The sequence below is a fragment of the Antrostomus carolinensis genome, unplaced genomic scaffold (genome assembly GCF_000700745.2).
Source record: "Antrostomus carolinensis isolate BGI_N321 unplaced genomic scaffold, ASM70074v2 scaffold11743, whole genome shotgun sequence".
NCBI classification, from domain to species: domain Eukaryota; kingdom Metazoa; phylum Chordata; class Aves; order Caprimulgiformes; family Caprimulgidae; genus Antrostomus; species Antrostomus carolinensis.
The window spans coordinates 1-12143 of record NW_010303155.1 but is presented as its reverse complement, the minus strand read 5'-3'; the positions used below and the strand labels follow the sequence as shown (position 1 = coordinate 12143).

General features: G+C 42.3%; 1 protein-coding gene across 1 annotated transcript; it reads left to right on the top strand.

Moving 5' to 3' along the window:
* Positions 1-809: 809 nt before the first annotated feature.
* On the top strand, positions 810-10118 carry LOC114818389 (cadherin-20-like; the record flags this gene model as incomplete). The annotated part of the gene is made up of 3 exons (XM_029084021.1): positions 810-1034; positions 7975-8269; positions 9999-10118. Coding segments are annotated over exons 1-3 (640 nt in total), but the record flags the coding sequence as incomplete, so codon positions are not given.
* Positions 10119-12143: the final 2025 nt, after the last annotated feature.

Genomic DNA, 12143 nt, shown 5'->3' with positions numbered 1-12143 from the left:
GTCAGCACTGTGAAACCTTTTGTGGGTTATAAAATGATTAACTGACCATTCAAATTCTAGAAATGTTACATTTGTAGCAGCCATCAGCTCCTCAGAGAGGAGGCAGCAGGGTGTGAAACCTGAATTCAAGCAATGGGGAGGTTGAGAGAATACTTAAAATTAGAAATAACTTGGAGCCACTAGAAATTACAATCAAGGTTTTCAATATAGCAATAATATCTGTATTTCTGTAGATACGTGTGCGTGCACACGTGTGTAATGACAGTGACATAGTTTCCAAACAGAAAGGCAGTTGCCAAAAAGTATTCACCAGCTATTACAATTTTCCAGTGAACTGCTTTTAAGTATTCTCTAAGGACTTCTGATCATAAATATTTCTAAAGAGTATGCAGTTAACTCATGCCAATCAATACCATGAAGCAACACTACAGCTAAGTTAGCAAAGTAGAGAACTCTTACTTATTGACTAAACCCTGACGATTCTTATATCTAAGGCTCCAGTTCTGCAGCTTATACAGTAATAGTACTCCTAGTTTCAGAAGATGTGCCCCCTTTTACATATTTTTATGTAAAAGATTAAATATTTTATAGCATATTGCCTATGGAGGAAACTCTTTTACCTTGGGGGAAAAAACATCCTCCTATGAATTTCCTTTAACTTTACAGGAGATTGCCATTCTCAGAACCAGGATCTCTTTTGGACATTTCAAAGGACTACACACAAGACCTACTTTCTTCTCAAGGGATCCAAGATACTACGTTTTGACTTTTAAGTCAGCCCTGGTATACAGATGTGGACTTCAGGTAGAATGAGCAATGCAAAGAGCTTGCTTGGACTTGGTGTCTCCTTGTATTTTTGGGGACTGATGGACCTTACTACAACTGTGCTGTCAGGAAGTGCCAGGCCCCTCACTGAAGGGCAAGAAGACAACCTGTCGGACAAGCTGCATCAGCGTATGAAGCGGAGCTGGGTGTGGAACCAGTTCTTCGTTCTGGAGGAGTACACAGGAACTGACCCTCTCTACGTCGGGAAGGTAAGAACTGCACCAGGAGGGTATCTGCCAAAGTGGATACATCTGTATATCTGCAGACCGTGGTGAAACACGGGAAGTTTCCCTAAGTGCCTTTACCTTCTTTCTGGCAGTGAATTTATCCACCTTAATTTCACTTCTGCTCCCAAATGCTTTTGACCAGTGTCACATTTGTTAGGGAAGAATTTTCTGTTTTAAGGGGCTGTCAATATATTTACCTGTTTCAAAGAGATCTGCTGCACCAGTCCTCATCTGCAGTTGAGGTAGCATTAGAAAATCTGCAGTGATCTTTCCAGGGACTCCTACAACGTCAAGGCAAAGCAAGGTTATATTGACATCTGAGGTGAGGAAAGAAAGGAAGTTTCTGATCATGCTTCTGCCTGTGATCAAGTCAGTTGGAAGCTGAAATTCACAATCAAATTAAATAGCCAATTTCTCTTGAAAACTGACATTTAAATTTTTGTTTTCTACCAATCTCAGAGTATCTTCTTGTTTACCACAGCTTGATCACAGGTTAATTCTGTGGACTGTAGAGAAGCTGCTCCAGATTTAGAAGGGTAGAGGGACAGCTCATTAAATCCAACCATGAAGAGTCCTATTTTTGGATCCCTTATACCCCAAGAACCTACAAATGAACCTAGATAAGTGTAAAATGGTTCCCTAAGCTCATCCCATCTACTTGGTAGTATTTTGCATTCAATTTTCTGTAGCTCCTTGAGGAACAAGCTAAAGGAAATCAGACCAGTGATGTCTGCCATCATGACCTGCCTGTCTATAACCATCCTCCTTTTCTGATTTTTGACTGTTTTTAAAGACTCTGAATTGTTTAAAGTATTGACACTGTTATTCAAAGGCTTATGGTCAGCACCAAGTTTGCTTCAGTCTACAGCAAGGTGACAAATCTGGAAAAAGTGGAGAGAGAAAGAGTTAGTGTGCTTGTGTTGAAACAATACGATTTTTACATGGCTAGAGTATCAGATACTGCTATGATGAGCACAGATAACATATGGGTATGAAAAGATATATATATATATATATACAGGTATCTACATATAGATATGAAAATCTATATAGAGATGAAAAATTAAGAACTAAGAAAGGATGTCAGAAAACAATTCCTTCAGATTTCATTGCTTATTTTTACATGATCAAGGCTCCTTCTTTCCTTCCAAGCTATTAATCTGCAAAAAGGAAAAAAAAAAAAAAAAGAAAAAGACTCACTTATCCAGGGGCCTATTTTGGACTTGTATTTACCATTTTACAGCTTCATAGAGCTAAACTGTGCCTTTGGCCACACCAGTATAAATCAAAATGAATCCACAGGCTTCAAAAGACCTCCTCCTGATTTATCCCTGTGTGTCTGACAGCAAGATGTGCTCTCCTTCCTCCCACAGCAATGGCATTACTAGTGATTGCTGCCAAATGAGACCTCATTAGTCTTCATTCATCTCTGCACCTAGCTTTTCAGCTCTTGATATCTCTATTGATTAAATAAATTAATATTTGGTTTCATGCAATTCCCAGCTTTGGAATGAGGGCCAGACATATTATTTCACATACTTGGTTTCATCTGAAACGACTCCAGACTTGCACTGTGAGCTGAATTTCAGCTAAAACAAGTACTGGAAGAAACTGGCTCATCTTTGCATTAGACTGATTGTGTCATTAGGAGCACGAAAACTTGGCACGGTCAGAAGTGCTCTGGAGCTTGCTGCTGCTTAGCTCTGCCGAACAGGGGAAAGCAGAGACGACTCTTCATGGCCTGTGTCCACCACACAAAGGCCCAAGCTGCCGTGATGAGCTCTCTCGAGGACTGCCTATGCCACGGCTGTTTTAGCATAAGGGTAATTAGCTCCCACGGTCAACAGGGCCAATCAGCCCTATGCATTGCTGAGTTGACATGGCTAGATCGCTCTGAAGGCCTCCTAGCTCAGGACTGCTCTGTGTAGACCAGACACCAGGGAACTCTGCTGCCAAAATAGGATCCTGGGAGTCAGAAATTTTTCAGCCTGAGTCACCCCAGGCTGTCTCAGAAATAGCTCTGGAAGGGCTCACGCAGAGAGGGGCAGAGGTGCAGAAAGACTGCCAGCCTACTGCTCTCTGCTAGCACCAGCCCTCCAAACAGCCCAGGGTCCCACGCCTGGCCAGGCAGAGCCTCTTCTTACTGATACCAACCCACAGCACACTGAAAGGTTCTGCTAGCCAGGCCTTGCTTTTAGCCATCTGCCCTCTCCAACCCCCTGTTAGAAGAAGAAAGAGTGCACAGCAGAGATCCAGTTGCATTTACTTTATACTCTAAAGGCTTCCCATAAGAGATGGGCTCTTCTGATGCTCTTGTACAGCTATTTTGGCTGGGTATTTATGACTGGAGCAACCCAAAAAGTGCCTTGACTTGAACCATACATCACTTGCCTAATATGATTTTCAAGGCTTCTATGAAAAATATACTTTCCTACATAACTGTGAGGCAAGGTGCAAAATACCTTCTAGACAGGGAAATGGAAAGAAATTTCCTGAGGTGAAGTCAGTACCATTTTTGCTTTTCTTCAGTGCTCGTGATCCTAATTTAAAGTATTTTAGCTTCAGAGGGTTCCTGGTCCTGTCACAGATAAATATGAGGCTTCAACTTTCCTAGAGGTTATTGAATAATAGGATGAACTAGGGAAACCAAAGCCCTCACATTTGCTACAGCAGGTATTTTCCACATTCATCCAACAGCCAAAACTGCATCAGTAATTGAACTGGGGACTGACTTCACCACTTTGCCATATCAGAGGCTCCCTAACCCTGTTTCAAAGGAAAGAGGCATTTGAACCCCAGCAATTGAACAAGTGAATAAAATGCATCCTTTCTACAGGCTATCACTGCAGATCAACCAAACTCACTCATGCATCCTCACAAAAATCCCCTGCAGGTAGAGACGGGGCAGAACATCAAGGATGGAGTCACAGCCCGGTTAGTGGAGCTGCACAAGTCCCGCCCTGAGGTGCCCTCGGCAACACCGTGTGCCATGTGCCCTTTGCCTCCTTAGTCTTTTGTACTATCTTCACAAACAGAAGCAACCCATGTTGACAGAGTTAACAATTTCTCAGGAGTTATCGGCTTTATTCCTCCCATAGTCCATTCCTTAATATGGAGGAGAAAGTGCAAATTAACTTCTATTTCCGTGTCAGCTACATGGCAGTACAATTTATTGCACCACCCATAAAACAGAGTCAACTTAAAACTGGATCACTTTCCGACACAGCAACTTCAACATACACCCTTGTGATGGTTTCCCTTGGCTGGCACTTGGCTGCAGCCAAACACAGCAGTTTGCTCACTCCAGACCCCCAGGGGATAGAGGAGAGAATTGGGGGCAAGGGTAAGGAGACTTGTTGGTTGAGATAAGAACAATTTAATAATGTAAATCACAGAATCACAGAATGTCAGGGATTGGAAGGGACCTCAAAAGACCATCTAGTCCAATCCCCCTGCTGGAGCAGGAACCTAAATGAAAGAAAGGCATCCAGGCGGGTTTTGAATGTCTCCAGAGAAGGAGACTCCACAACCTCCCTGGGCAGCCTGTTCCAGTGCTCTGTTACCCTTACAGTAATGAAGTTCCTTCTGAAATTTAAGCGGAACCTCCTGTGTTCCAGCTTATACCCATTGCTCCTTGTCCTACCATTGGGCATCACTGAGAAGAGCCTGGCTCCATCCTCCTGACATTTGCCCTTTACATATTTATAAACATTAATGAGGTCACCCCTCAGTCTCCTCTTCTCCAAGCTAAAGAGACCCAGCTCCCTCAGCCTTTCCTCATAAGGGAGATGCTCCACTTCCTTAATCATCTTTAATAGAAAACTTAAAATAATACTGATATTACCCGGCCCGTTCCCAGATAACAATCCCGGAGGAGCAACAATCCCGAACCGAAACCACAATCCCAGAAGAGCACTGTTCTAGCTACTGAAAAGAAACCCAGCTCTGTCTCAGCTAAAAACCAGGAAAACTCCAAACTGCAACATCCTGATAGTGGGTTTGGTGTGAGCAATGATGGGAGCTTCAGTCCCTTCACACACCAAATTCTTTCAGATTTACTGTACTCTGGCAGCATTATGTCTTTTATGCTCCTTTTTGCTTTGTCTAGAAAGAGCAGGTTATATGAGAAGCTGCAAAAGTGCTGCTGGCATTTCTTACTGCCTAGCCTTGCTTGAGACCAAATGGTTTTAACAAATCACAGTTAGACAGAGATCCTCTTGTACTCCCAAATTCTTACTAGCATGCCAGGTTCACTCCTTGTTTGCTCCCTGGAGAGCTACATTCCTTCCAAACAGGGCTTTGGACAGAAGATATACTTTTACCCATGAGTTTGATTCAGTATCTTCTTTTAAATATTTTGAACTTTCCTGAACACCTTCTGCTGTTTCAAAAGATACTTTAGTCTTTCTTTTTCTTTTTTTCTTTTTCCACTTTCCTTTTTCTTTTCCTTTTTTTAATTTTTTTTTTCCTTTGCCTTTCCTTTGACTTTGAATTTGACTTTGATTTCTTCTTTCTTTTTCTTATTTAATGAGGACTTGTTGGTTTTCCAAAACACATTTTCTTCCATCAGGCCCAGGTCTAATTCCCCAATCAGGTCTAACATCTGTATCTGTCTCAGCAGCTGCATTCTCTCACTGACACACTGATGCACTAAAACAAATGCCCAAGATGTAGCTTAGTGGTTCTGAATCAATTGGAAAAGCTCTAATAGTGTCCTCCTTCTGGAAGCATCCTATTTACTAGCTCCTACAGTGATAATCTCTGAGTTATGGGTGTTTAGGGTAAATAATGACAACTACTGTCTTTTTTTTAAATTAATCACAAGAGGGTGTTTCCTGAAGATATGCCAGTTTGCAGTCCTGGAGCCTGCATGTGAATTAATACACAGGGCAGTCATCTAAATTTAACTGTTTGCCACTGCCAAATTTTTCTGGGCTCGTTCTTCCTCCGTTTAGCTGATACATCACCTGAGAGCTGCTGGCAGTTGTCACAATCTGCACCGTCAGGTCTTGCAGCCACTTCGCAGTGCTGCTGCCCTTAACACTCAGTGTCCCAGCAGTCATTAAGAGTCAATGGGCCACCTGAACACACGGACCTGTCTGCAGGGTAGAAACTGCCATAGAAAACCACATAGATCCCACCTCAGCTCAAATCAGTCTTACCCTAAAATAGGCCCAAGTTTTGCATAGAGCATGTGCTGCGCTCTGAGAGGCTAGTAAGGAAAATAACCTCCAGAGACTGAGCATCTTCCAACCAGACCCTTCCCTGGGGAAAATGGTCTTTCAGCTCCCAAGTCAACGAGACCATGTGCCCTAAAACAGCTGAAGAGCTGGTCCACTGGCACTGGAAATGCCTGGGTCAGATAAGCCAATTTGTCCACATCCCTATAAAACTTTTTCCTATGTGATAAGTTGTTGTACAGTTTTCAGAGCATTTTTAAATACCTCAGAGACGAGATTTCTGCTTTCTTGAGAGACTAACCTATAATCAAACGCATCAAGTTTTACTTCTGCTTTTCCACACCAATTATCCATTTCTATTTGGATTCTTTCTTCAAATCCTACCAATTCTGTGTTCACATATTCAGTTTATTATTCCAAGATTTTTCTCTCCAGTACAGTATTTACTTATGTTTGGCCTCATCATCCACAATTATTCCCATATGTCCTTTGAGCTCACCAAAGCATTAAGCACACATTTAATTCTGACCTTATTTCTTGAGATAACTAGCTCATATATGCATTTTAAAATGTGCTCAACTGAATCCCAGCCCACTTTGACCACTTTTTAAAAATGATTTATCTATTCTTTATTCATCTCTAAAGATGATAATCACACTGGAAAATAGAATTCACACCTGAACCATTCTTGAAAAATCCCATTTTGATTATTGCACCTCAAGTCCATTGCCTTCCTGTCTTTTAGGGCTGAACCAATACCATCTCTGGGCATTGGTCTTTATGCTCTCTTCCTCAAAATCATGGAAGTATGAGCACACTGTTAAGCACCTTCATAGTGTGAGGGAAATTAAGTGCTTTGTTTGTCTTTTGATAGTCATTCCAGTGTTCCATAGGAACCAGGTGTTTAACAGAATGGTAGTCCCCAGGATGATTTGTTTCTCTGTTTTAGATGACAATTAGCACTGCATTTACTTTTCTTCTGTTCTGTTGCATGCACAGCTATCTGTGGCTGCTCAGAACTAATTAGCAGTCATGCAATAAATCCATTTGCTAATTCCCTAGAAAATCTGGGATGCCTCTCATCTCTATAGCCTGCCATTGACACAATCACATGTTCCTCGTTGCTTCCCTTACCTATTGTTTGACAATAATTCTTTCCTGAAGTTGTAAAGATTCAGCCTAATTTTTATTGCTAAAATTTTCATGGGAAAAAACCTAAAGATTTCTGAATCACGACAGTTACTGAGTAGCTCTCCCATCTGGCTTTCCTCTTGATCCCAAACATATTTGCTTTGTCTGTCCCAGCATTGTGCTACCTCTGGAATATCTGACTCCTCTTAAGCCATGTGAGCAAGCACAGTCTGCGGCTTTGCTGACCTTACCTTACCCCAAGCCTGGCAGTGAGTCCTTCTCAACGGCCATTTACAACCAGGCAAAAGATAATTATTGTGTTGAGTGTGATTTCAAAAAGGTACATAGCCTGTTCCTGTTTGAGCGTCTGTGCCTTTTCTTCTGGCACAGCTGTGAGTGCAGAAATGGGAAGACAGGAGAGGCTTTTTAACCGCAACTCTGTGATACTGACTTTAGTGAGTATTTGCCTCTTTCAGCAAAACAAATTCATTAAACCCAGCCTGTGAGTCCCAACGGTGAGACCAAAATGCTCAGGATGCTCACGTGCTTAGTGTTTCTCAGCAGCTGCTTGCCCAGCTCACGGTCTAATTGAATCCTGTTCCTTTCCACAGCTCCATTCTGACATGGACAGGGGAGATGGTTCAATCAAATACATCCTCTCAGGAGAGGGAGCTGGCATTGTGTTTACAATTGATGATACGACAGGGGATATTCATGCCATTCAGAGACTGGACCGGGAAGAAAGGTCGCAGTACACCCTCCGAGCACAGGCTCTGGACAGGAGAACGGGCCGGCCAATGGAACCAGAGTCGGAGTTCATCATCAAAATCCAAGACATCAATGACAATGAACCCAAGTTCCTGGATGGACCTTACGTAGCCTCTGTTCCAGAAATGTCACCTGTGGGTAAGGCAGATTTTGTGGAGTCTCCTCCCCCCATAAGCAAACTGGTGATGGTTACCAAAACATAAAATCCCTGACTCCTTGGACTCAGCTTTTGCCCCTTGTGCAGGAGCTGCAGGACAGGAGAGCTCCCCCCAGGGTGCTGACAGCCACAGAAGAGGGACAGCAGGCTTTACACCACTGTCAGCTGGGCCTCTCTGAAAGAACACATGCCAAGGGAAGCCAGAGAGCTGAAAAAAGATGTAATTCAAACATGCCATCCTCAGTCAACTTGCAGTAATGCAATGCCCCTTCTCCCCTGCCATCGGATGGTAGCGATAGTAATGACCATTAGACAACCATTTCTATGGTTTCTATGGTTTCTGGACAACCATCCAGAACACAACACAATTTTAGGATCCTATTCTAGTTCATACTGGGAGCTGAAATACTGTCCAGGAACCCTTGAAATCAGAGAGATATGACAATTATTAGCAGTTTTGCCCCTTCTAATCCATGTAAACCTGCACTAAACCCAGTTCAGTGGATCCTAAGATTCTGGTACTGTTTGCTCTCCACTTTTAGAGAATGGGAACATGTCAAAGGCAGTCCTGTTATTGCAATGCAGAGGACAAACAGCAGCCTTCCCACCTATACAAGTCACGAGAAACCATTGCCATGTAACAAATCCAAGAGCCACATAACATACTATTTTTATGGACTGTTTTTTTTCTTGTGGAGTTGCTTATTGCTTTTTGTCTCTGTGACGTCATTATGGGGATAATAATACCATATAAATCTCATGTCCTGAAGTTACAGATATGCTTCAGCTTCTCATTCTTCAATAGTATGTTGACATAAAGCTAGAGAAAAGCATCAGATACAAAAGTTCCATTCAGAAATAATGTTTCTTAATGGTAATGGCTAGCTTGAATTCAGATTTATTTTTCAGTGCGTATCTAGTAACACTGGATCTGTTTCTAAAACAAAACACTATGTAGAAGGCTAGATACATCCATAAAGGCATTGTCTGACACTTTAAGGAGTCAACACTCACATATATTTCAAACAGTTATGCCTTACCTTCTCCTTGCTCTGGATAAATTACATCACCTGCAAGCCATTATTAGCTTCAGAGGACACAGACCTTGAAAACCAAATGAAGAAAATAAATATATCTGCATCTGTGCGGGTTCCAAAAGGCATTTCAGCAGGGTATAATCTCTAGGCCTTGCAATGTAAACTGCAATCCCACAGAGAGATTATCTCAGAGATACACCCCTTCACACTCACTATTTGTGTACAATTTCTATCCCTTGGTCAACAAACAGCATCCATGGGCCCACTACAGCAGTTCATGATTGATGTCAGCATAGCTATAGATATTATTTGAGCTGCCTTTAAATTAAAACACTTAAAATCAAGAAAAGGAGAAAAGAAGCAAGCAGGATGTAGCTACCAGCTCTCTGCAAACCCTAACGAAGTACTGTTAGATCAGCAATTCTGTAACTGTGGTCCATAGAGTACTTGCTCTTTTATATCTGCTTATAGATGCATGATGAATTTATGCCTATTAATTCTTTTAGTGCTAATGAGATGTAAGTATGAGCAGTAAGTGCAACACTGTGAGCAGTAAATGAAGAAGTTCAGTGTGGGAAAGCTCTTGTTAGGCATTTCAATTTATTTTGAACTGTGTACTTTTCATGCCAGTTCTTTATCCCACAAGGTCTTACCTGATGGGTTTTTTTGTCAGGCACCTCTGTTATCCAGGTGACAGCGACAGATGCTGATGACCCAACCTATGGGAACAGCGCAAGAGTAGTATACAGTATTCTCCAAGGACAACCATATTTCTCTGTGGACTCTCGAACAGGTATGTTATTTCATCAGGGAATGAGGCAGTATGAAAATGGAAAGAAAAAGTTTCAAGCAGAAAGAAAAGGCAGTGCATCATGACTGTGGTCAGAGAAATGCGTTTCTATGGCTTGGAGCCAAGATAGAGCGACACTGTGTGAGGGTTAAGGCTGTGGTAATGAGCTCCAGAAGAAGGATGTGCTTTCTGCAGTGATATATGCATCTGAAGGACCATATTCTGCATCCTGGAAGCTGGGTGGGTTTGATGCTGTAAATATTCTGGTTTCTATCATTGCAACAACATATTAAGCAGATCCAGGTGCTAACAAGGCTTAGCGGGAAGGGGTGGGGGGAAGCAAATCTATGAGCCAACCAGGACTGGAAAGTGCAAGCTAAAGGCTGCAGTTATCTGGAGTAGTTTTACCTAAGGGTGTTCTTGTTAATAACCTTATATTTATCTATAGGACACCCTTTCTGTTTTGTTTGCTTTCTCTCTCTCTTTTTGCTGTGTATATCCAAGGTTTATATTCAAAAGAAGAATCTGACAGGTTTTGACAGTTTCTAAAGGGCATCTGTAGCGCTAAGGTCAGAAACTCATGAGACGATAGTCGCTGCTGAGCCCCAGGGGACAAAATAGAAAAAACACTGCATAATCCATTTCTGAAAGTTAGCCATTTTTGGAGTAGGTGCTCTAGCCAAAAACAACTTGTATGTGGCATGTCATTTCCTCAGCTCTTTATAATACAAATAAAACGGTAATGTTAATTTTGTAATTGGGTTATCAACCACAGACAAATAAGAGCATAATCATAGATTTGCTGAGTACTGAATGATTTCTAAGAAAGCAAAGCAGCAATACTCAGGGTCAGATCCAGTACAGATTTAACCACTAGAGTGCAGCTTAGACAGAAGGTAGGCCCTTAAGTCCAAAATCATGTACTTGATTAGTATTTAACCCAGAAAAGGTCCTTTTTCTCCACTTATTAATTTACCAGTCACTTAGATCTGCATCTCTGGATGTGTCCAGAGCTGCCTCAGCCTTTACAAGTGGGCAACAGAGCACTCATTTAGGCTAAGTGCAGTTGTGAGCCAGAAATGTTTCCCCATCACCAGCACAGGACTCCAACCAGCTTCCCCAGTGCAAACCCACCTGCAGGATTCGGTAACTCATAAGATGCAACTGCAGCTCTCATGTTCTCCTAAAACAGACCTGGATCATAAATGATCACCAGCTCCTTTATATTGATGGGTAGTGATTAAAGCACCCAGTAGTGGGCAACTCATTTCAATAAACTCCTCTGCTAGAAGCATTTGGGGTCCTTATCCTTTACCTCCTGACATAACCTCTTGGTTCCAGAAGCATGCTCCTGTTCCTGTTCTGCCACTGGCCTCACAGCTACTGACCAAATGTATATGTGAAGGCACAGCTTCAAAGTAAAGCTGAAAGCTGCCTTCTCTCTTTTTTCCAGAATACTTTCACAGCCTGTTCATGATCATATTCCCCTGGAAGGCAAAAAACATGGATTCAAATCCCCTCAGGCAGAGAAGGCAAAGGCCCCTGAGTCTCCCACTTCCCAAGAAACTATCTAGCTGTTACAGAAAAGAAAGTGACATCACCTCTGCTCTTTGCTTTTTTTTTTTTTTTTAAGAGAGCAAACCTCACTCAGTTTGGTGAAAAAAATGGTACCAGCACCTTTATTTTGGAAGATCTGAGCCTTTCCCATAGCCCTCGGGAAGGTTTTAAGGTTCATCACCATCCTCAGCATTTCCTTGCTGACCAGTTGTATGCAGCAGCATTGGAGGCTCACTGCTCAGCATGGCTAGAGGAGCATGAACACCCACCTGGCTCTAAGCCCTGGTGTCCTGGACTGGCCCTCCTCTAGGGACCAGAGGCCCCAGATGTAATCATGGCAGAGCCTGGCTTTTAGGCACTGATGTTTTTTTTTTTTTTTTTTTAAGATCTAGCCTGTTCTGCATTAGGACAAGCCAAGAGTAGAAATTACTTATGAAGTATTCACAGAATCACAGCATTGCCTAGATTGGA